General features: G+C 39.1%; 3 protein-coding genes across 6 annotated transcripts; 1 reads left to right on the forward strand and 2 right to left on the reverse strand.

The window, feature by feature from the left end:
• Positions 1 to 1,282: 1,282 nt before the first annotated feature.
• Positions 1,283 to 7,547, reverse strand: LOC105186896 (uncharacterized). The gene is made up of 3 exons (XM_011147403.3): positions 7,247 to 7,547; positions 2,804 to 5,960; positions 1,283 to 2,689 (listed from the first exon to the last, which is right to left on the reverse strand). The coding sequence occupies exons 1-3, from the start codon at positions 7,454 to 7,456 to the stop codon at positions 2,541 to 2,543; spliced, it is 3,516 nt and encodes a 1,171-aa protein (XP_011145705.2). The 5' UTR covers positions 7,457 to 7,547; the 3' UTR covers positions 1,283 to 2,540.
• Positions 7,548 to 12,484: 4,937 nt separating this feature from the next.
• On the forward strand, positions 12,485 to 13,894 carry LOC105186897 (RRP15-like protein). Its single transcript, XM_011147404.3, has 3 exons — positions 12,485 to 12,924; positions 12,998 to 13,217; positions 13,498 to 13,894. Exons 1-3 carry the CDS (start codon positions 12,551 to 12,553, stop codon positions 13,621 to 13,623), a joined length of 720 nt encoding a protein of 239 aa, XP_011145706.1. The 5' UTR covers positions 12,485 to 12,550; the 3' UTR covers positions 13,624 to 13,894.
• An 847-nt stretch (positions 13,895 to 14,741) lies between these two features.
• On the reverse strand, positions 14,742 to 23,055 carry LOC105186898 (uncharacterized). Of its 4 annotated transcripts, none has more exons than XM_025307429.1 (7): positions 22,273 to 23,055; positions 21,994 to 22,197; positions 21,310 to 21,589; positions 19,914 to 20,751; positions 17,661 to 17,996; positions 17,043 to 17,274; positions 14,742 to 16,855 (listed from the first exon to the last, which is right to left on the reverse strand). In XM_025307429.1, the coding sequence occupies exons 4-7, from the start codon at positions 19,990 to 19,992 to the stop codon at positions 16,006 to 16,008; spliced, it is 1,497 nt and encodes a 498-aa protein (XP_025163214.1). In that variant the 5' UTR covers positions 19,993 to 20,751; positions 21,310 to 21,589; positions 21,994 to 22,197; positions 22,273 to 23,055; the 3' UTR covers positions 14,742 to 16,005. The 4 variants fall into 4 exon arrangements, with proteins under 4 accessions (XP_025163214.1, XP_025163213.1, XP_019698650.1 ...); XM_025307428.1 differs by having other exon boundaries at positions 21,994 to 22,202; XM_019843091.2 differs by having other exon boundaries at positions 21,994 to 23,055.
• Positions 23,056 to 23,061: the final 6 nt, after the last annotated feature.

Below are 23,061 nucleotides of genomic sequence, written 5' to 3' on the forward strand. Positions count from 1 at the left end.
GCGATTCAATTAAATGTAACTGTGAATTTATCGCATCTACAATTAGGAGTGGGACCAAGCACGTTTGATAACAAAAAGCCTTAATAAACTATTTAATTTTTAAAACTATAGTTATAAACTATAGTTTTAAGGCTAATTTTGCATTGATAATTTAAACGTATATTTTTTGCTTCTAATATTATCAATCAAAATGATCATCTGTGTTTCGTAAAAAGACATTTTATGCATTGAAATTATTATGTCGGTATATTAGTAATATTAATATTATTTGCAACATGTTCAAAATTATTGCATGAAAATATAACATATTGTTCTTTCTGAAATAAAATATCAATTTTGCAGTGATTTCACGGTTAATTGCAGAAAATTCTTTATATATGTATGAGGAAAATTCTTGATTTTTAAGGTGCTAATTGATTTTAGTGAAATGATATTTAGAGCTGTCGGATGAAAAGAAATTCGCGAATATGCATATTGTACTTGGTCCCACCTCCATTCTCAAGATCATTAAAATAAATTTCGTAATAGCTGTTGCATAATATATACGCAATTCAAATACTTGCTATAATTTATGATGCACCGTATCGTGTTGAACGCATTACGAGTATTATATAGGGCACTTTCAAAATTGTACAAACTGTTATCGACATTACTTATCCTCTGTAAAGAAACTATCGTTTTATTTTTCTTGAAATTTTTTCTTTTTTCTCTTTGCGCCGGAAGCTACCTTTTGCTATTATTTCATGGATTTTGTTAAATGGCGTATATTAGAACATATCCTTTGTTAATCAACGAAGAAGACACGTTCAATAATTTTTACTGCCTCAAACTTGTGATTTTTCGACGAATGAAATTATATCCCACAATAGCTGTGTTTTCAGGAAATAAAAGTGAATCTACTTTAATTGCAATAAGTGCATTTTCATCAATCTTACGTGTTTCAGCTATATTATATAGATATATATTTAATATGTTAATTGTATGTTATATTTAATCCTGATGTTGCACCTAATTCATGGACGTGCGTAAATGTATCGTCTAAACTTAGATAAGGTAATTATAAATTCTAGGTAATGTTCAATCTAACCGAAACTCTCATACCTGCCAGTATTTGAATTGAAACATTTTGAGTTTTCCTTTTTATGTCTTCAACCGTGAGTAATTGATGAATTTTCAGGAAATTCTAAATTAAAATAGTAAAGAATATCAAAACGAAAGAGATTTGTTAATTTAACGTTTATGATGAATTGCAGTTTCTTTTGGAGATTTTCAAGAATAAATATTTCTTTAACATATAAGCGACGATATAATGTCGCAGTTATCCAGATATGCTCAGCGGCGCGATTCTTTAACTCGTTATTGGAGTTAACGGCACTTTCGTTATCGTTGCGCAGCTTTTGTATACCGTAGAAAAGCTGCGCAACGATAACGAAACTGTCGTTAACAATAACGAGTTAAAGAATCGCACCACTGATCTTCTAAATAACGATATGTATTAGTCATGCGTGCCCGTGCGCATATATAGTTCTTTACAATATTGTAGATTTTGTAAAATTATGATTTTATCAAATTTTACTAATTAATTAATTTCTTCCTATTTCGTAAAAATTTTATTCTGCATAAACTAAATAAAAAAGGAGAAATTTGTATGTTTATCTTGTACACTTTTTTTCTCTCGCAACGACTCTACGTCTTTATTGAAAGGGTTTAATGACGCCAGTCTAGATTTTAAACATGTTTACTGTTAAATTGACATGATTTCGCATAGTTAGCTTTTTATATTATCTCTGATAAAGTTTGGGCACTAATGCTCCACATATTCTTTATTTCTGAAATGAGCCCTAACACTTCAGTTTGAGAATCCATAAGCTGTATATAAAATCCTATGCTCTAACACTAAACGTAGAGTCGAAGCTTTGTTAAAATTCTTAACGCGAAGATTGATGGTCTCAAATAAACTTAATTCTAAAAATTACGTAAACGTCGCAGAAGTTATTCTTTATGCACAATTAAAATTTACTTCGTGAGATTCAACACTCGACATTTTCCGTAGCTCTAGCTCCAACATTATATATAACATATACATATATATATATATTGTTTTATATAAACATTTGCAAAAACATACTTTGAATCTCTTCGAACGAGTCAACAAGCAAACAGGATTGTCATAAACGATCATCATCATTTTTTTCTGGCTCGGTATAAATATACGCAGAAAATTAAATTTAACAAACCGAACTCTTGCGCAACATACACAACTAACTGGCCGCGGACGATTCGTAAGCTTGTCAAACATTCGTTAGGTTGAGCGCGACGTGTTTCTTAACGTTCACTAAATACGTAACGTCGACATCTATTGCAACGGAAGTCAAACGCGTATCTGTTTGTCGAATACTCGGCAGGCTTGCAAACGAATCGTTCCACACATAGTCGATATTAAGTTAGTAGAAAATCTCTCTATATATGTAGAACATCGTTTAGAACGAATATATAAGTTAATTGTCATGTAAAACTTATTAATGTAGTCAACCTCGGCATTAAACAACAACGGCGCTAGAGGCCATTGTATTGAGCCCACAAGTGCCGTCTCCGCGGTAAACTCTGTAATATCCTTGTTCGCCCCATCTGTCTCCCCAACTGTTCTTCACAATCCAATACGGTAGCTTCTTATGGAAGAGCGGATAGTCTGAAAAAGAGAACGCTTAATCAGTGTCTTTCCCACCTAAGAGGAATTCTAATTATTACTTGAGAAATGATTCAAGTGTCCATCTCCAAGAACCACCGATGCACAGATACTCACTACTCGTGCCATATCCGACGATCAGCACGCCGTGGTCCAAGTTCTTAGGATTGCAAAGGAATTTGAAAGGATGCGACACCCCGCCCATGTAGAACTGCATGGCGTTAGCATTGATGCCGATGGATATCGGACCGTTCGCCACCAGCCACTGCGCAATTTGCGTCTCGTTCGACGTGATGTTCACCGCAGAGCCCACCTGTACTTTGGCCATGTTCTTCTTGAAGTGACACCTCTCGTTCTCCGCCTCGTACGGATAATCCGACTCCAGTTCAAGACCACCCAGCTTCTCAATCGCCCTGTAAGCGTTATCGGGCAGACCCCCGTTGCAACCCTCGTCCAGATCGTCGCAGTCCACCAGCTCCTGTTCCGACAACGACAGCAGTTTGTTGTGCTTGATGGCGTATTGGCCTTCGACGTTGCCTGTCACCGAAAAAGCCCAACATGACCCGCACATACCCTGATTCTTCACGGGTGTGACGGCGCCTTTCTGTCGCCAATCGAAGCTATTCGGCAGCTCTATATCTGGAATCTCAGCCTGCCGTAAAGGAATATTGTTCTCCGTGCGCAGATCTGGTCGCAGACCAAGGTAAAATGCGTGGAACTCTTCGGTCGACACGTCGGCGAACTGGTTGACACCGTATTGCCCGGTCCCTTGCTCGTTCTTTCGTAGCAGACGTATAATACCGAGGTTCTCACGGAATATCGAGAGCCGTAGGTTCCTCTCTTCCTCTGTGGCGTATGTTCGATTATATGTGTTGACGAAATTCTCGAATAATCGTTCGCTCCTCATGTCCTCCGCGATACGCAGCATTTTCTCATTGTAATTGGTGCCGCGTAACGATCGTTCCTTCCTATGACTCTTCTCTGGTGGAGGACACTCCACCGTTATCGACGGCTCACCGTTATCGAGCCATGGCTGCGACAACACCGATATCTGGCAATCCTTCACCTCGCTTCCAGCTTGCAACTGACAGTTGTTTTTGGTACCTTTCGGACAGTTGCTAGTACCCATCCTGACTGTGATCTTGTGAAGTCTACCCGCGACTGTTTGAACGGTCGCTTTTACAATCTCCACTACAATTGGTTCGTTCGGTTCGTTCGATTCATGCGAGACTTTGCGCAACGCTTTCTCGACATACATCTGAACGCCAGAATCGTTGACGGATATCGGTGAGGGTGCACCAAGCAGTTGTACTTGCGGGGACCGTTTCTGTCTATTGACGACATTCCGGTCAGTTGCCTTCTCGACCATCTCTGGTGGAGGAGGACACTCCACCGTTATCGACGGCTCACCTTTATCGAGCCATGGCTGCGACAACACCGATATCTGGCAATCCTTCACCTCGCTTCCAGCTTGCAACTGACAGTTGTTTTTGGTACCTTTCGGACAGTCGCTAGTACCCATCTTGACCGTGATCTTGTGAAGACTACCCGCGACTACTTGAACGGTCGCTTTTACAATCTCCACTACAATTGGTTCGTTCGGTTCGTCCGAATCATGCGAGACCTTGCGCAATGCTTTCTCGACATATATCTGAACGTCAGAATCGTTGACGGATATCGGCGAGGGTGCACCAACCAGTTGTACTTGCGGGGATCGTTTCTGTCTATTGACGACGTTCCGGTCAGTTGCCTTCTCGACCATCTCTGGTGGAGGAGGACACTCCACCGTTATCGATGGCTCACCTTTATCGAGCCATGACTGCGACAATACCGATATCTGGCAATCCTTCACCTCGCTTCCAGCTTGCAACTGACAGTTGTTTTTGGTACCTTTCGGACAATCGCTAGTACCCATCTTGACCGTGATCTTATGAAGACTACCCGCGACTACTTGAACGGTCGCTTTTACAATCTCCACTATAATTGGTTCGTTCGGTTCGTCCGAATCATGCGAGACCTTGCGCAACGCTTTCTCGACATACATCTGAACGTCAGAATCGTTGACGGATATCGGCGAGGGTGCACCAACCAGTTGTACTTGCGGGGATCGTTTCTGTCTATTGACGACGTTCCGGTCAATTGCCTTCTCGACCATGAAGTTCTCCGCTCGTACTTTCTTTCGCTTGAACTCTCCCTCCTTCATAGACTCGGGAGTCACATGTTCCACTTTCACGGGTACATCAAAGTCCTCTAAGAATTCACCAAATTCTTTCGTTTTGTCGAAGAAGCCCTCGTTTTTCTCATCATCTTGGCTGCGGTTCAATAAGATTTTTACTATCGTCGGCTCCGTCACTGCTCTCTTTGAACTGGTCTCTTTGGATTCCGAACTTATCTCCGGCGATGTCGGTGCGTGTGTGTAATTATCTAGTATGTCTTTCAGACCTTCATAAGCATCCTTCAAGGGTTGCCCTTCATCGTATTTGACCGTCATTTGCGACAAACTCTCCGAATCCGGTTGCTGGGATAGATTGTTGGAGCTGGATACGTTCTCCGGGCTTGTGCAATTGTTCTTAGTGATCTTCAAGCCTGTCTGTTGCCATGGCTGCTGCTCAAATGTGATTAGACACAATTTCGCCGGTACGTCCACCTGCAGAGGACACTCATCTTGTTCCAAGGCATTTTTCAAACACTCGGACTCACCGATCAGCAATAGTAGCTGATATTGTATTACGTTGGACGAGACAGGCACCGAGCGAGTGACTTTTACGATCTTAATTAACTTATGTTTGTAATCGCCCGTGGACTGCTCGTCCATTGACTTCAGTGCTTGCTTCGAGAATGGCAAAAGACCCATCAGCTGCGGGTTCAGCTCATATGGGCAACCCGGACAGTAACTGGGGTTGGAGGCGCGCATGGCGATGAATGGTCTGACATTCTCGTCACCGGTCTCCTGAACTTCGTGGTATAGCTCGACGCTTCGGTTATTGTTCACCTGTTCGGCCAAGCTCTCCGTAACCTGAGAGTCTTCCTGCTCCTGATAGCTCGTGCTTTGATCGCCTTGCTGCTCTTGCGACACTTCATTTTGTGCATCGGCCGGGTAGAAGTACATGCATTGAATGGAGTCATTCAACGTCTCTATCTCGCCGTTCTCGTCTTGTTTCAAATCGATGGTGCAAGCTTCTTTAGGACAGGGGCTTCCTGAAACTGGAGATTCGGCTCCACATATTGGGCTCAAGTTATACGTGAACTTGTATATCTTATAAGGCGGCTCCACCTGTAGTAAGGGGAACAAGGGAATTAGTTCAGGTTAGTATCAGAATATTATTATATGCAGTAGAGAGTATAACATATTCTATAAGGACAGTAATCTACTGCGCAATAACACTTTCCACATATTTTTCCAGCAGACTAGTACAACTTGACCTGATAACCCAGAACGTTATTATCACAGTTTATCATCACTTCGGATAAATACATAGAAACATATGTATATATGCTAACGTGGCAATAGAGGAGTACATTTATGTATGTATTACTGTGTCAAGCAGTGGCACAAATAAAATAAAATGCTATCTTATCCAACTCTTCACAAGGAGATTCGTTAAAATTATACATTCATTATTTTCGAGTGAACAAAACCATAGATTTGCAACAGCTTATTCCTTCTCTTGTTAATACTGTTATAGTACGGTTATAACTGTTGTAGTTAATTACAAAATTACATGTTGTCCCAAAGTAGCAATTTATTATAGTTGTATATTTTATTCTAACTGAGATAACTAATTTCACATTAAATTAAGTCCTTGTAATTTTAACAATTATTTTCTAGATAATAAATCATTCTTGTTAATTCCTTAATGTCCATTTTTAATATTGCACAGAAAATTTTATGCTGTTTGCTAATAAAGAAATTCTTTAAATCTTGTCAATATTATCTTTACCAATTTCTTTCTTATAATTTTGTTAGACTATAATATCATAAAATATCTTCTAATTACTGTTGATCAGAAAATTTATAACTTTTCCTTATATTAATAATATGATTTTCCTTCTTTTATATCATGTAAAAGAGTAAACATGTTTTTCTAACACTCAAAGATTCATGTTTTCATTTCATCCATTCATTAAAAACATGATAAATAGATATATATATATAGTATTTATAATTCAATTTTTACACTGATAATCCAATGGCAAACAAAGAATATAATTTGCTTATCCTCCAAATGTTATCAGAGTCATATTTTTTATATATAGTGGCATAACTCAACAATCTCTCAAAAAAAGAAAAAATAATAATAGACCATCATATAACTGGAGAACAATCTTTCATCTATCTTCGACGTCAACTTTCCATTTAAAAATAAAATTTTACCTAGCTGTTGACAAAGTGCAACTTGTCACCAAACAAAGAGAAACTATTACATACGCATGTTGTTAAAGCGAACAAAGGAAACACGTAACGGAGAGAACAGCATACGCTGTGAGATCTCTCGACGTGTCGGACATAATACATTGTAACTGGCACGAAAATTTCGCAATTCTACGGGCGTCACTCACCAATTCTTGCGCATTTATTAGATTGCCTTGCGCGTACAGATGATGTGTCGGCGAATGCTCGTTCAAGGCGCTCCACGCCCTCTCCCATAGTGTCAACGGTACCTGATTCACTGGGATATTGACAGGGTTTGACTGTACCCGCGCCAACAACAAATAGCCCAGATAAACGTATACGAGGAAACCCATTGCGCGTCGATTTCGAGCTGCCATTTTTATAGGACACGCGTACAACCACACTACTTACTCGACTACTCTCGAACAACTGAATGTCGCCGCAATTGACGCGCTTGTCGGCCTATCTCTCGCCCCTCTAACCCTTCCATTTCCTCCTCTACACTTTCTATACCTGCAACGAGATACATTGGAGATTTTCCGAGAAAGAAAAAGAGAGAGAGGGGGGGGAGAGAGAGAGAGAGAGAAAGAGAGTGTGTGTGTGCCTGTGTAACAAATCGCTGAGCATGCACGAAAAGAATAGACGACACAATAATAATAAATAAAGATATGTATATCTGTGAGTTGTATTTTCTACACCTTGCTTATAAAAAGATAAGATATTTCATAATCGAATTTCACGAATTCACAGAACGAGGAGAAATCTCGAGATAAAATACGTAAAATGCGACTGAGCGAACGGACCGAATATCACTATGTTACGTATTAAAGTCGATAATTTGTGTGCGACAAAAGTTTATGCCGAAAAGATGAATGTCTGTAAAAAATATACTAATATATTTACCAGGCGACCAGATAACATTTGAAATTGATAACGCGCTTGCCCGACTAAATAAAGATACGTGTGATGAATAAAGATATGTATATTCGTACAGACGTACTGAATATTCGTACAGACGTACTGCGTTTTATTTTTCACTGATATGTTACATGTTTAATTGCGCTGACGAACGTAGCGATAAAATAGCCGTAGAAAGTAAAAATTTACTCAATATTTTATCTACCTTTAATCTATATACGTCTCCATGCATGGTATAGACGGCGAACGTCTTGGCTCGCGTTGAATCACAAATGATTATAATCGCAAGTCACATATATTGCGTGTTATGCACAAGGTGAACGGGAACGCGCGTTTATTCACTTATGTCGGACTCAGAGTGATCAAACAATCTTGCATGAGATACGGAGAAAAACTGAATTTCGACGTAGAATGTTATTATAAACGTTGAAACCACGTTTAATAACATCCGCCTTATTTGTTACGACATTCTCGTCTTCCTCTTTCAATGAAAAATATTTCTCTGAGAACAATTTTGATACATTTGCTTGTTTATATTGTAAAGAAAAACATGTATTAGCGTTATTCCTGCAGTTCATAAGATTCGTCTGAAAGAACATGGCGAACTTCTTGAAGAGTGAAGAATCCTTCTTGCCGTCTCTAGCATCACGTTTCCGATTTCGTTCCTCGAAGAGAAATTTGGTATTCGCTTCCGTTAGAAATTCTCTGACGTCCGCATTTTTTGTATGTTACTTTTTTGTAGTATAAGACTCTCTGGGTGTACTTCTGCATCATTTTACGTACGGCTTTACGTAAGCTAAGTATAGTACATGTAACATGATTATTATCGTATTCGCACTTTTATACGAACACGAAGCCACAGCTGCTAAAAGAATTACGTTCTTTATTAGCGCCTTCTTACCGCTAAAAATAAAAATTCTTTGTCGTGCCTGACATGCATCGTCAATTATAGGAATAGATTAGTCATCTGGAATACGAGTGAATAAGCGACCCAGTCAGCAGACCTTTAAAAAGCGTCCTAAGTACATCCTGAGAACGTCCCAACGTTCTAAAAACGTTCCCAGGATGTCCTTTGGAGATTTTGCGCTGTTTGAGGAATAAGTACGATGATGACTATTCGATGCATATTAATTACCGATATTATTGCACGTATTTTCTTACAAAGACGATAGGCTTTACAACAAAATCTAATAATGAGATTTTATATATGAAAATAGGCGTATATATTTTTTCTAACTAAAAAATTAAATATATTTTAAAATATATTTTTTAACTAAAAAATTAGCACAATTTCAATTATTTCATGATAAATATTTAATTTATCAATTTATACGCTTATGTAAGGTTCAAAAGAAATATTTGTGTTTTTTATCATTAGTTATAGAAATAACATAAGTATAATAAAAATTATTAAGATTATTTTTAATTCTAGTATATAAATTGTATTACTTTCTTCCTTCTAATTATTTTACATTCTACTTTGCACCAGAGAGGAACGTGAAAGCGGCTATAACACGGCATTTTCTGCGACATCGACTTTCCGCACTGGGACGCCATCTACATTTATTTTGAGAGGGTAACTACGATACTATATCTACTTTCAGGTCTCGGCGGTAAAACCTGCATGTGATGGCAGTCCGTGCTACATCCACTTTCAGGCAGTTTATGTCCGTACTACAAACATAATAGCGTACTTGACAAGCACGGTTTTGCACATTGTTACACGTTTATAACATGAATTAACATGTTAACATGTGCAAAAAAAGAATTGACATTGTGTATGATTAATATCATGAAGATCATACGAAGTGTCCGGTAATTAGCTGCCAACCAGAGAGGAAGCTGAGAGCCAACACGGCGTTATCGGCGACACCGATTTTTCGCACTGGGAATGGGCGCTATCTGCATCCATTTTGAGAGGGGAACTACGATGCTACATTCACTTTTAGGTCTCGACGGTAAAACCTGCATCTGGTGGCTGTCCGTGCTACATCCACCCTCAGGCGGTTTATGTCCGTGCTACAACCATAATAGCGTACTTGACAAGCACGGTCTCGCGCATTGTTATGCATTTGTAACATGAATTAACATGTTAACATGCACAAAAAAAATAAGAATTGAGATTGTATATGATTAATATCATGAAGAATATATACGATTTATATCGATATATAAATATATGATAATAAGATAATATTTTGTGTGTACCCAAAATTATTTTTCCAAAATATTTCAGCGTTACGTTAGTATTAATTTATACTCTGGCAGGCGTTTTTTAGCGCAGTTCTGTCCGTGTGCATGTGTCCCCCGGGGGGCTTATGTAAGCCCCACGGGGAACATTTTTGTTTAAATAAAGTTTTAAATATTGTCTAAGGTTAAAGTTTTCCAACATTTCTCCGTTGATACCTCAGCTTCTACTGGGAGTAGAGAGTCGTCAATGTAGTCGAAATTGTAGGGTTTTGAGAGGACATTATTTTGGTGCCAGAACCAGGCCTGTATCTCTAACCGTTTAGGAGATATCGAAGGTTAAAGTTTTCCAGCCATTCTCCGTCGATATCCAGCCTTCCTCCGTCGATATCTCCGCTTCTACTGGGAGTACAGAGTCATCCATGTAGTCGAAAATGTAGGGTTTTGAGAGGACTTTAATTTGGTACCAGAGCCAGGCCTGTATCTCTAACCGTTTAGGAGATATCGAAGGTTAAAGATTTCCAACCTTTCTCCGTCGATTTCCAGCCTTCCTCCGTCAATATCTCCGCTTCTACTGGGAGTAGAGAGTTTGCCTTGTAGTCGAATATGTAGGGTTTTGAAAGGACTTTAATTTGGTACCAGAGCCAGGCCTGTATCTCTAACCGTTTAGGAGATATCGAAGATTAAAGTTTTCCAATCTTTCTCCGTTGATATCTCCGCTTCTACTGGGAGTAGAGAGTCGTCATTTACGGGAAAATGTAGGGTTTTGAGAGGACTTTATTTTGGTGCCAGAACCAGGCCTGTATCTCTAACCGTTTAGGAGATATCGAAGGTTAAAGTTTTCCAACCTTTCTCCGTTGATATCTCCGTTTCTACTGGGAGTAGAGAGTCGTCAATGTAGTCGAAAATGTAGGGTTTTGGGAGGACTTTATTTTGGTGCCAGAACCAGGCCTGTATCTCTAACCGTTTAGGAGATATCGAAGGTTAAAGTTTTCCAGCCATTCTCCGTCGATATCCAGCCTTCCTCCGTCGATATCTCCGCTTCTACTGGGAGTACAGAGTCATCCATGTAGTCGAAAATGTAGGGTTTTGAGAGGACTTTAATTTGGTACCAGAGCCAGGCCTGTATCTCTAACCGTTTAGGAGATATCGAAGGTTAAAGATTTCCAACCTTTCTCCGTCGATTTCCAGCCTTCCTCCGTCGATATCTCCGCTTCTACTGGGAGTAGAGAGTTTGCCTTGTAGTCGAATATGTAGGGTTTTGAAAGGACTTTAATTTGGTACCAGAGCCAGGCCTGTATCTCTAACCGTTTAGGAGATATCGAAGATTAAAGTTTTCCAATCTTTCTCCGTTGATATCTCCGCTTCTACTGGGAGTAGAGAGTCGTCAATGTAGTCGAAAATGTAGGGTTTTGGGAGGACTTTATTTTGGTGCCAGAACCAGGCCTGTATCTCTAACGTTTAGTAAATATCGAAGGTTAAAGTTTTCCAAGCTTTCTCCGTTGATATCTCCGCTTCTACTGGGAGCAGAGAGTCGTCATTTGCGGGAAAATGTAGGGTTTTGAGAAGACTTTAATTTGATGCCAGATATAGGCCTGTATCTCTAACCGTTTAGGAGATATCGAAGGTTAAAATTTTCCACCTTTCTCCGTTGATATCTCCGCTTCTACTGGGAGAAGAGAGTCGTCATTTACGGCAAAATGTAGGGTTTTGAGAGGACTTAATTTTGGTGCCAGAAACAGGCCTGTTTCTAATAAAATTGGTTTTTAATAAACCAATTAGTTTTCTTCATTTCCTTCCCAGGACAGAAATAAAGAACTCTGATTGGTTGATTCTCTTATGCGTTGTGTATTATGCGTTATGCAGAAGTCTGTGCTCTGGCCCTAAAGGCCTATTCAGACAAACTTGCATAAACACGTAACGCATATGCATAAGGAAATTGACTAATTATGATCCGTGTAGTAAAAAAATGTTTTTTGTATTAAACATACGATTAGTCAATTTCCTTATGCACATGCGTTACGCACTTATGCAAATTTGTCTGGATAGACCCTTAGGCCCTTTGCACAATGCCAGGCAACAGGCAATAAGAATAAAAATAGACCAATCACAATCGATATTACAAGAATAATCTATTGTGATTGGTCTATTTTCATTCTTATTTGCCTGTTGCCTGGCGTTGTGTTTAGGGCTTTAAATTGGAACGGTAAAGTCATTCAACTTTTTTTATTAGATGGGATACTTCATTCTCTTAAGGATAGTAGCGCACCCTGGTGATTCCGGAGGAGCAGCACTGGAAACTCTTGACCATCATTTGAGTTGCTACCTTCTCGTTCCTGAACACGTGTTTATATGTGTCTGAGAAGATGAGACAGGACGTAGAAATGAAGGTTAACATTATTGAATCGGTAGACGAAACAAAATTTGAAGGAAATGCGGGATGGGCGGATGTTATGCAAAAAATTTTAAAAACAAAAAAGCCAAAGAGGAAACAAACAGTGGTTTTAGCTAAGGCAAAGAAGTTGTGTGATGTGAAGAAAATTGAGAAAAAAGAAAATATCTCTCTTGAAATTGACAATGTTGAAGATCAAGTTGCAATAGATCTAAAAAAAATAAATAATGAAGTGAAACTTACTGCACAGGCAAAGCCAAGAAAAAAAGAGAAAAGTCTTGGCATCAGGGTCAAACCATGTATTACAGACAGAGAGCGTGAACGAATGCTGCAAAAAATTGCTACAAAGTAAGTTATAATTGCAAAGTCCTCCTAGCTATTTTGTAATTTGCAAATAGATTTTCATTGTTACATTTTATAGAGGGGTTGTACAACTGTTTAACGCAGTGAGACAGCAGCAAACAGATATAAGCAAGAAATTGTCTCAAGCAGGATCATTAGAAAGAAAACGTGAACAAGTACTGAAAAATGTTGATAAAAATGCTTTCCTAGATATTTTGATGGGTAAAGCTAATAGTATATCAGTTGATAAGACTCTTGAACCTGAGGAAGCAGTTAAATCCACAGAAGATAAAGGCAAAGTAAGTCAAATATTCAATTTACCGTATTAATTAAATAGATCAGCAATAATGTTTAATATATCAATATACACGAGAAACATTGTTCATTTATCTTTTTTAACAGAATATTTTAAAGTAAAATATGTTTAGTAAATATATTAAGTATACATTACAAATTTTCATAAATTTCATGATACATTTATGAAGGCCACATGTACTCTTGTTTATTGATATTGTATATATCTTTTTTTATATTACAATATATAATTGTACATAACAATGAAAACATTTTTGGTTTAAGGATGACAAAATATGGAGTGTTCTCAGAGATGATTTTGTCATGGGGGCTAAGTTAAAAGACTGGGACAAGAAAAATACAGATGATGAAGATTCTTCTGCTCCTGAAGATATTGATACTGATGATTAATTAAAATAAAAGTATTCTTTATGTAAATTCCTTAGTAGGAACCAAAAATGGTCAACAGTAATAATTTTTAAATGAAAACTACCAAAAAATCTTACTATTGTACAGGATCCTGATTGTATATTCAAAAATTGCATTTTCACTCACGAGAGTCATTTTCAGAGAATAAGATAGCGTATCAAGCCATACCAAATACATGTCATTTAATTATTTTTTGCAGTATAAGCAATGCAATCACCTAATTGATTATAAATAAAATGTAAATATAGAATGTATATATTTATTGGTAGTATCTTTGGGATAAATTTGTAAATATATAATGGAATTAAAAATTACAAGTTATCAATTTATTAATTTGTGCACTTATATGGTTACAACTAGCTTTGCCTTCCCCTTCCTATCAAAGTGGTCAAGAATAAGTATAATATAATTTTATTAGTTAGAAATAACAATATATATACAGAGTTTAAATTCTCTCTTTTATATATAACCATGTAATTATCAAGAAAAGGTTTATTGATATTGTTTGCATTCAAGGATTTATTTTCCATAGAATAAAAGATTTATATTTTTGTCTATAAAGTGAATTTTAAATAAGGGAAAAAGAAGCTTGGTCACACAAAAAATCAGACGTCTTAAAATAAAAATTCCATTGTTTGTATTCCTTTCTCATGTAGCACTCTAAAAACTAGGAAGGCACACAGTATTATGCTTCACGCAGGATTTTATTCTCTTGGTATCTCTCGTTGGTGATTCTTCCTTACGATACACGGTAACAGTGATAACGTGTACAACTTATAGTTCTCTCTATAATTATCTTACATATATAATGTGTATACAAGAAGTATATCTAAAATCAACTGTTATCTCGTTCTGATTTTTGATACATATGTGGTTCAATTTAACGTTTTGATACTTCGCTGTATCTGATTATCCAACTTTAACACACATCACACTTTTCTGAAACAATCCCTTAACACGTCATACCTTCTCTCTCTCTCTCTCTCTCTCTCTCTCTCTCTCTCTCTCTCTCTCTCTCTCTCTCTCTCTCTCTCTCTCTCTCTCTCTTTTTCTCTAAACATATACATACATACATACATACATACATATATATATATATATATATATATATTTATTTAATTCTTCCTCTTAATGTTTTGCACAAATCTAAAGTCAGTTTCTTTTTCTTTAACTATAATTTTATGTTATTTCCACCTCATCACTTTTGGTAAACACTAAAGTCGTTAGATGCATTCACAGTGGATAGTACTTAAGAATGCGCAACTTACTCAAGTTGCGGAGATAGTGCTTTTTAGAACTAATAAAACAAATAAACAAACATATAATAATATCAGTTGACGATTCTGCGCTTGTAACTCATGTATATAAAATCAAAGAAAAAAAAAAGAGTCACACTAATTAGGATTAAATCACTATTCGAGAGACGTATGTTCAAATCGATGCTCGTGAAACTTAAGTGCACTCGTTAAAGCCTGGACGGACTTAACTAACTTCGCTGAAATTCTTGTACAGAGTTTAAACGCAACTTTTCGCATACGAAAGTATTTTTAGATTACGTCGACGTTTCATTGTCGAGAAAGTGGTCGCGCAGGTTTATTCTTCCACTATGTAATGCCATTTTTCATATGATATACTCATCAATATTTATCTCTATCTATATTGATTTGTAAGAGAATAACAACTGTTCAATGTTTTACACCAAGTTTTTTCTGATTCACTCTTCGACTACCACACGTGAAATTTTCTTTCAAGATCCTATCAAACAAGAAAATTCGTTCCATAGAGAATGATCGTTCGTTAGAAATACACTGTGTGTATGTGTATATGTGTGTGTGTATACGTAGTGTGAGGATTTTTACTACGTTGTCACGTACAATTATTATATTGTCACATATACAGTTAAAAACATCGTCGTAAAGTCTTTCGTATAATACGATATTTATCCTGATTTCGTATCTTCAACTTTTAATTCAAGATTTCAGTTTGCACCTAAACGTATATTTTGGAATATTTTAACGATTTCTCGTGGAAATTTGTCACATGGCAATTTCCATTTGTCACCTGACTTTTGTGCAAGTCTTATTCGTCGTGCGAGACGTGTGTAAAATGTATTAGTATAAAGGGCTCTCTTCTTAACGTAAGGCACAAAGAAAATCTCATCGTTTCTTATAAGTGAGGATACTATAATTCTTTCTTTCACTTAATGAAGGAAATGAAAATGATATTGGCAGATTCCTGTTGTGCTCGATTTAGTTATTATTCGTGAAAAACAGGAGAAATTCTGTGTGCCTTCAGACTCAACGAAATTGATCCTGAGCCCTTATTACCAAACATCGAGGCATTGCGCGCAATTTTAAGTTCATATTACACTCTACTCTCGCGAATATCAGCGAGTGCGCCAAAGTTACCAGCTTCCTCGTCGAGATATTGAGCTCCCTCGGCTTCACCTTGACCTCTGTCTTCGTCCTCTAGTAGTCGTCTGTTTCTAGCAAAATATCTGGGGTCGCCGTCGACAACGTTGCGGTTCGCTTCGTCTTGCACTTGAGCATTATCTAAGTGCGGATTCCTAACATTCTGATCCTCACGGTACAACCGAGGTGGCTGATCCTCGTCGACGTGTCTGTCTCGCGAAATCTCGACCTCCTCGGGCTCGGCTAATCTGATGAAGGCAGCTACGGCCTCGTTTTGGTCTACCTCGCGATTCAACGAACTTCTGCGGCTGTCTTGGCTCAGTCTAGAGACACTTCGGGCGTGATTCCTCGTGTTCATCAGCTCGTTGCCGGAATTTCTGACAACCTGATGCTCCACAGCCTGTCGCCTCTCGTTGTTTCGACTGGTGTGCCGTAAGTTCTCATTTTCATCGACAGGCATACGGAAGGACATCTCGTCGTGAGACGCGTGGAAGGTTTCGAGATTCGCGTTGCTCAACACTCGTGGTATCATCTCCCGGCTGAGTCGATAAACACCCAGTTCGTTGTCCACGTAATAGTTGTCCAAAGGATTACTGATAATGGACGGATTGCGCGAGACATTCCGCCGAGGATAGCTTTGCAAGCTGGACAGGCTCGTCACTGTAGCGTAAGGATGATACGGCATCGAGTTCAACGGGTTGCCGACGATGTGCGGGTAGTTCTCCAAGCTTTGCATCTCGATCTCTTCCTTCCCGTCGCGGCAATAGCCGTGCATGTCGATCTCATGCGGCAGATTCGCAAATCTATGGGGCAAGTTAAATTTGGCAGCTCTTTAAAATCACAAATGAGCGAGTAAAGATTTTAATTTGAAATTTATTAGGAATGGGCGAAACTTGAGGCAACAAATAAATTTGTACATCTAACAATATATCAGTAGTGTTATCTATCCTAACTATATAATTTTCTTCTGCAGGTGAAAGAATGATGTACCTGTGCAAGAGAATATCGGAATAAGAGGGAGGCATGTCCGTCTCTTCCTTGCCGTAAATGCTCTCATAGGTGGGCGGCGGGAAGCATCCGATAGATCCTAAGCTATCTTTACTGGGTGTCTCAGCATCCATCTCAATGCTGCCCTGGCTGCTTTGCAGCTGATGACGATTCACTGTTCGTGGATTCCTCTGTGCGCGTAGCACGCTATCACCCAGTTCCACTAAATCCAAACCTGCCAAGAAACAAGTCATCTTGTGTATATATTTGAAAAGATACATCCAAATATTTCGATTAAAATAATGACTGCATTGGTTGGACGTATTATTGTCTCTACATAATTTAATCAGTCGTTTAAGAAATAGCAATATTATTTTCCACAATTTCAAAGCATTACACTTCATTTCTCCATCTTTTCATGCAGTTCTGAAATATTTCTTGAATATTTGAGAACAACTCTTTATCTTTGAATAAGTTAGCGTTACAATTTCAGTCAAGTTCTCTCTTAACTATCTATCAGAATTTTATTTTTTACTCATCTACATTTTTTCTTCAAGCGACTGATTTCATTTTATTGTCGCAATCGATATTCAATACCAACACGAGGAACTAAGCTTTTACCCGTGGGATCAGTCTGGAACTGTGTAAAGATCGTGCCGTCGACGACTAGCATTCTACCATGCGGTAAAAGGATGATGGTCGGCGTTGCCACCATGGCCTGATCGCTGCCGCCGAATCGTGGATCGGGCTCGGGATCTTCTAGACGACAGCAGCAATGCCGTCTGCACAAGGAACGGCAGAACGGCGCGCCCCAGCAACAATAAGCGAAGATGAAGCAGAGGACGGCGAGCATCACCAGGAGGGCGGCCACCCCTTGGCCTTGTTGGGCGGCCGCGAGGGTCGGTCCACCAGCGACACCAACGCCGACACCGAACCCACCGCTGCTACTCATTTCGCCTACGATCAATTATTCATTAGTAACAGCAATTAATTAACCCTCCTCTTACCGACTATAGCGTTTAGTTCTATAACGTTTTTTTTTCACAAATGAAAGTAGAATGGTGTATGCGAGGTGTGTCGGTTCTAACGAGCTATCTTTCACTTTTCACACATACATACACGCGACTTCTTAATTAGTTCTTGTCACTGAAGTTTAATTTGTCGAAAGCCTTGTATTCTCTAATTATTTACAAACTACTCTGATCGGGCAGAAAGTCCAAACTCTGATCTCGTGTTAATAACTCGAAAATATATTTCGAGTTATTAACACGTTCTTGAACACAACTTTTATAATGTTCCTTAGCTAATATTCTATAAATTAAATGAAGACATTGTCTAAGTCAAATGAGAATGCTCGTTAATTTGTTCAAATGATAACTTTTATAACAAATGGCGTATATAGTCTTATAAGTTGCGTTTAAAGATAAATTTAAAAGTTTCATGCATTCGTTATTATCTTATTTTTCCGCGTTAATATCGGCAGAAATATATATTCCAATTACTTCCTGCTCAATGCAAAGCCTATGAATAATGATGAGTCTTATGTAAATTCAGGTGATAACGCTGATGTCACGCGTGGGCTCTCTCTTATGCTAATAGACCGAATTTCATAGCTTTTTTTCGTCCTGTCCGAACGATGGACACATGGTGAAAGTGACGTTTTATGCGCAAGTCGTAATATATTACACCATTGCCGGCGAGAGTAGGGCAGGCATTGGACAGTCGATCAATCGTGCGCTCGCGTGTAAAGAAGTTTAACAACAATCGTCTAATCTCCACGAGCAGCGGCGCTCTGATTAAAAATATCGCTAAAAAAGAAAATGTAAAAGTTTATTGATAAAAAATTAATCGGTCTTGAGGAACTCGAGAAAGTGATGTTGCAAGCGAAGTTGTATCGCCGTTCTATCATAATACGATAATTTGTGAACTTATATAAAATTTATCAATTTCTATTATTTATAATATAAAAGAGTTGCGTTCAGCACATCACACATTCATATCATCGTTGTATAGCGTAACATAAATTTTCTTTTCAACTAAAAGTGACGAAAACACAATAAGAGATTCATTAGGATTATTTAGTCATTCATTTCGCTGTAACATTTTAAACAGTATGTAATGGTCTAATAATACGTTCACTCTCGTTCAATAATTCAGCCTCGTTATATATCGTTGTCGAAGGTGCGAAGCGAGTTATAATAATAATAAACTGCGTAGGTAGTTTTTAAAAAGATCGCGCAATCGAAGTAAACATTCTTATCGGCGTTTTGTTTGCGTATCACACTGGGAGGAATAATAATTCGCTCGCTTCTGGTATGTATCTATAAATTTCGTATGATTAATGAACATACATTATAATTATCCTTGCCGTCAATCTTCGCTCTCATACGCTTATGCAAAGGAACGAAAGAAAAAAATCAACGTTGTTATTGTTATTTTAGTTCGATTTGTGGCCTATATTGGAGGCTACGTCTTATTATTTGTCTTATGGTTTTATGTTTTATGATTTTATATTGATACTTATATTCTGTGACATAGTATCGAATTATTAATATCAGCGTTATAGTTCGTCGTCAAGTTTACATACTGCTCACGTGATATTTTCATAATTATTGCAAAACCTAAGTTTTTTTGGACCTACATTTGTAATTGCACGAATTTATCAACTGTGAGCGAATTTTACAAAGATTTCAATAGGGTCAACAACCGCGCGAACCGATGTTGTGGACAAATGTCATATTATGACCAACGAAATTACGAAATTAAATAATTGAAGCAATTCTCAGTTTATCTCTTGACTACCGTATGCCTCAAAGAAAGAGAGAGATGTATTGACTTCGTCAAAATAATATTTAATCTCTTTTAATTATTTACCTTGGGTGGTGATATTATGAAGCCAAGCGGTCCCCGTGGTGGTGATTGACTCCGTGACTCTGCGCGATCCGTAAACCATGAAAATGATTGAGGATTCGTTGGATCCCTCTGAGGATCCCTCGTGGAAGAGAAGACTATGTCTCCTTGAGAGAAGCCCTAACGCGATCACATGGACGCATGGTCTTTAACATACAGATCGACGACGGGATGCGCATCTGCCGCATGAACGACGCATCTTCCTCACGACATATCGCGGAGCATGTCGAGACGCATCGAGCATCGGCTACCTCGGCTCGTATTCGCGAGCGATTAATCCATGAACGTCGACATCGTGGTGTTCTTCGCGAATTTAGATACGTTTAACGAATCTATGTTGATTGTTTGAAGCACGTACAGTACAAAGAACACACACATATGTAGTTGGCGCGTAAGACTTGAAAAGTGTGCAATTTTCGATACGATAAGAGAAGTCAGATTTTACACACTTACTTCGATTACACGGTGTATCACATACGAACGGCACAGTCCACAGTCTGCAGGTTATAAGAGCCGGCTTCTCTTCGCTCGAATTTAATTTGCGCGATAACACTCGATATATCACTCACGCCGATTTCTCGTGATTTATTCGATGCGGAGCGCGTCAAGTGGTGACTGCCACACTGCCACCGCCGAGGCACTCTTGACCCATTTCTACAATGTCCCCACTTTGTATATCAACCTGCTGTTCTTCGGCTCCGGTGCTATCTCTATTTCCCAATCAGGTATGGCACTCGTCACGACCTCGTCGAGAGGCTCTCCTGTCGCTCTCGCCAACCCCCCAGCCGATACTCCGCAACCCCTTGGATCATTACACATACACATACGTATACACACACACACACACACACACGCACGCACGCACGCACGCACGCACGCACGCACGCACGCACGCACGCACGCACGCACGCACGCACATACACACACATACACACGCGCGCGCGCGCGCGCACACACACACACACACACACACACGCGCGCGCGCGCGCACGCACGCACGCACGCACACGCACACACACACACACACACTCTTTCTCTCTCTTCTCTCCGTCTGAGATTTATCTTGATTTATCGTTCCGTTATATCTTGCACATTCAGCGCCCTATTTGATAAGAAGTCGTTCGAGTGAAAAATGCAAGACGAATCGGTTGGAAGATCCCTTCCTGCTTTATGAGAATAGAATCTTCTCACATTTGTCAGAGAACATGAGAAAAATTTTCAAGAAATTTTAGAATCAAGAAAATGTACAGAGATTGTTTCAATTCGTTCACACCTCAATGGAAAATCTCCAAGTTTCTCATACGTTAACAATGAAAAAACAAGAATTTTTTAACTTACTTTGGCTTTATATCTTTCTTACCGTCAACTTAGTCGTTTATTTCTTCATCTTTCTTTTCTCCAATGTGGAAGACAAGCGCAGCCATTTGGAAATTAACAAGAGAGCTTTGCGGTAATTTCCTCGGCTATCCGGAAAACATTCTTTGCGCTTCCAATTTCTATGCCGGATCATCGATATCTCTCCTTGCTTCTCGGGGAACCTTGTTTTTCGTCCTTTGGGAAATTTCGTTGCGCTCGTTTTTATTAACTCGCCCTCTTTACATCGAACCATCGACATACCCGTCGGACCTTGACGTCATCAACTGCGGGCCAACACACGCTATGTTATTTACCGCTTATACGCCGAGCATTCACCGGCGCGTCCTGGGACGTATCCGGAAGATGACGCCGAGGAGTTGCTTCCTCGATGCAAAGAACGTCATCGCGAGCAGATCGATCGCGAAGATATCTCGCAGCCGATTTCGCACCTGACTTTTATCGTGTCGCTTCCAATGGGTTAATTTAATTATCTCGCTCAGTTCATTCTACATTGCATTTCGCGACGCACTCCTCGGTGTATTCCTAATGCTCTCGTGAAACTTTGCAATCTACGCGATCATTAATAGCGTTACAGCAAATGTACGCTATCAACGTGCATTTTATTGTGATATATTAATTATTTATTATCGTTATTATTAGATAAATGTAAATAATATCGTTAACAAACCTTGTTAATTACAAGTTTGTTTGATGATACTCATCGTATCGCTGTGGTGCTTTGTATGTATCATTATCCGGGAGAGCCATTTAATTCTAGCATACAACGAAATCTTACAAATGTTTCAAGTCGCTTTTCATTCCGTCCTGTGTTTTCTTTTCGCATTCAGAGGCTTCTTCCCCTTCTCCTTCTTTTATGGAATATGATGAAATTCTATCCTGGTCGTCGACAAAAGATTCACTCGATGACCCAAATGCACTTTTAATGTCACACCTAAGTTGCACTTACCGCGATGATTTCACTACACGATCTATTCACTTCTAATCTCCTCTTTCTGTCTTGAAAGTCCTCTTCCCTATACGATTATTCTTGGACCAAAAAACACGCAGCGTTTCACTGCGTTTTTCGCATTGACCGCCTCGAGGAAGCCCTCGTCGCAATTCACGGTCGTCGAGTATCGATTTCACATTTTATATTACGAGCCTTCCACCCTTGTATATTCTCCGCCTTCTTTTTAAAAATCTTCCTTCCTCGCGGGATAATATTCTTGGCTGAGAGAACACACGCACTAACCCACTTCTACCTGGCGTTCACCCTCCACGAGCCCTCGTCGTCGGTACATCGATTCCCCACGTTAGACGCACGCCAACGCTCGCAAGGTGTTTCGCATCACAACTGATAACTGATAGCATGCGTTTTATATCTTTCACGAGTCGATACTGCGACGAAAAATGGATGTCGGTGTCACGACGTGACATCGGTGGTGAGAACGACGCCAGACCAGTATGGTACTAACCACCCTCCCCCAAGGGACACTTGAGGGGCGCAGCAATCCCGTCGCAGTTTGCCCCGTTCGTTTCACTGCGCATTGGTCGCCGGTGGTGGACTCGTCAATGTGATTTCACCTTCCTTACTCTTCGCGCGCGTGTTGGTGCATATGCCAGAAAAGAAGAGATCATGTGGGGGTGTACAACCCCAATCTCAGGTGTAGCTTGATGCGAACGCGGTTGTATCCTCAAATCATAAATCGAATAGGCCTACAAAATTTTGATAGAAATTAAATGGGTTTTGACGACA

This window comes from Harpegnathos saltator, unplaced genomic scaffold, assembly GCF_003227715.2.
Source record: "Harpegnathos saltator strain DR-91 unplaced genomic scaffold, Hsal_v8.6 scaffold86, whole genome shotgun sequence".
NCBI lineage: Eukaryota > Metazoa > Arthropoda > Insecta > Hymenoptera > Formicidae > Harpegnathos > Harpegnathos saltator.

Bases quoted from the DNA above. Each gene is read 5' to 3' on its own strand.
- LOC105186896 (XM_011147403.3), bottom strand. From the start codon at position 7,456: ATGGCAGCTCGAAATCGACGCGCAATGGGTTTCCTCGTATACGTTTAT. The intron at 5,961-7,246 runs GTGAGTGACGCC...CCCTTACTACAG, and splicing joins TAATAAATGCGCAAGAATTG to GTGGAGCCGCCTTATAAGAT. The intron at 2,690-2,803 runs GTGAGTATCTGT...TCTCTTTTTCAG, and splicing joins CGTCGGATATGGCACGAGTA to ACTATCCGCTCTTCCATAAG.
- LOC105186897 (XM_011147404.3), top strand. From the start codon at position 12,551: ATGAGACAGGACGTAGAAATGAAGGTTAACATTATTGAATCGGTAGAC. The intron at 12,925-12,997 runs GTAAGTTATAAT...TACATTTTATAG, and splicing joins CTGCAAAAAATTGCTACAAA to AGGGGTTGTACAACTGTTTA. The intron at 13,218-13,497 runs GTAAGTCAAATA...TTTTGGTTTAAG, and splicing joins CCACAGAAGATAAAGGCAAA to GATGACAAAATATGGAGTGT.
- LOC105186898 (XM_025307429.1), bottom strand. From the start codon at position 19,992: ATGGTTTACGGATCGCGCAGAGTCACGGAGTCAATCACCACCACGGGG. The intron at 17,997-19,913 runs GTAAATAATTAA...AATTGATCGTAG, and splicing joins TCATAATATCACCACCCAAG to GCGAAATGAGTAGCAGCGGT. The intron at 16,856-17,042 runs GTACATCATTCT...CTTGCCCCATAG, and splicing joins TCCGATATTCTCTTGCACAG to ATTTGCGAATCTGCCGCATG.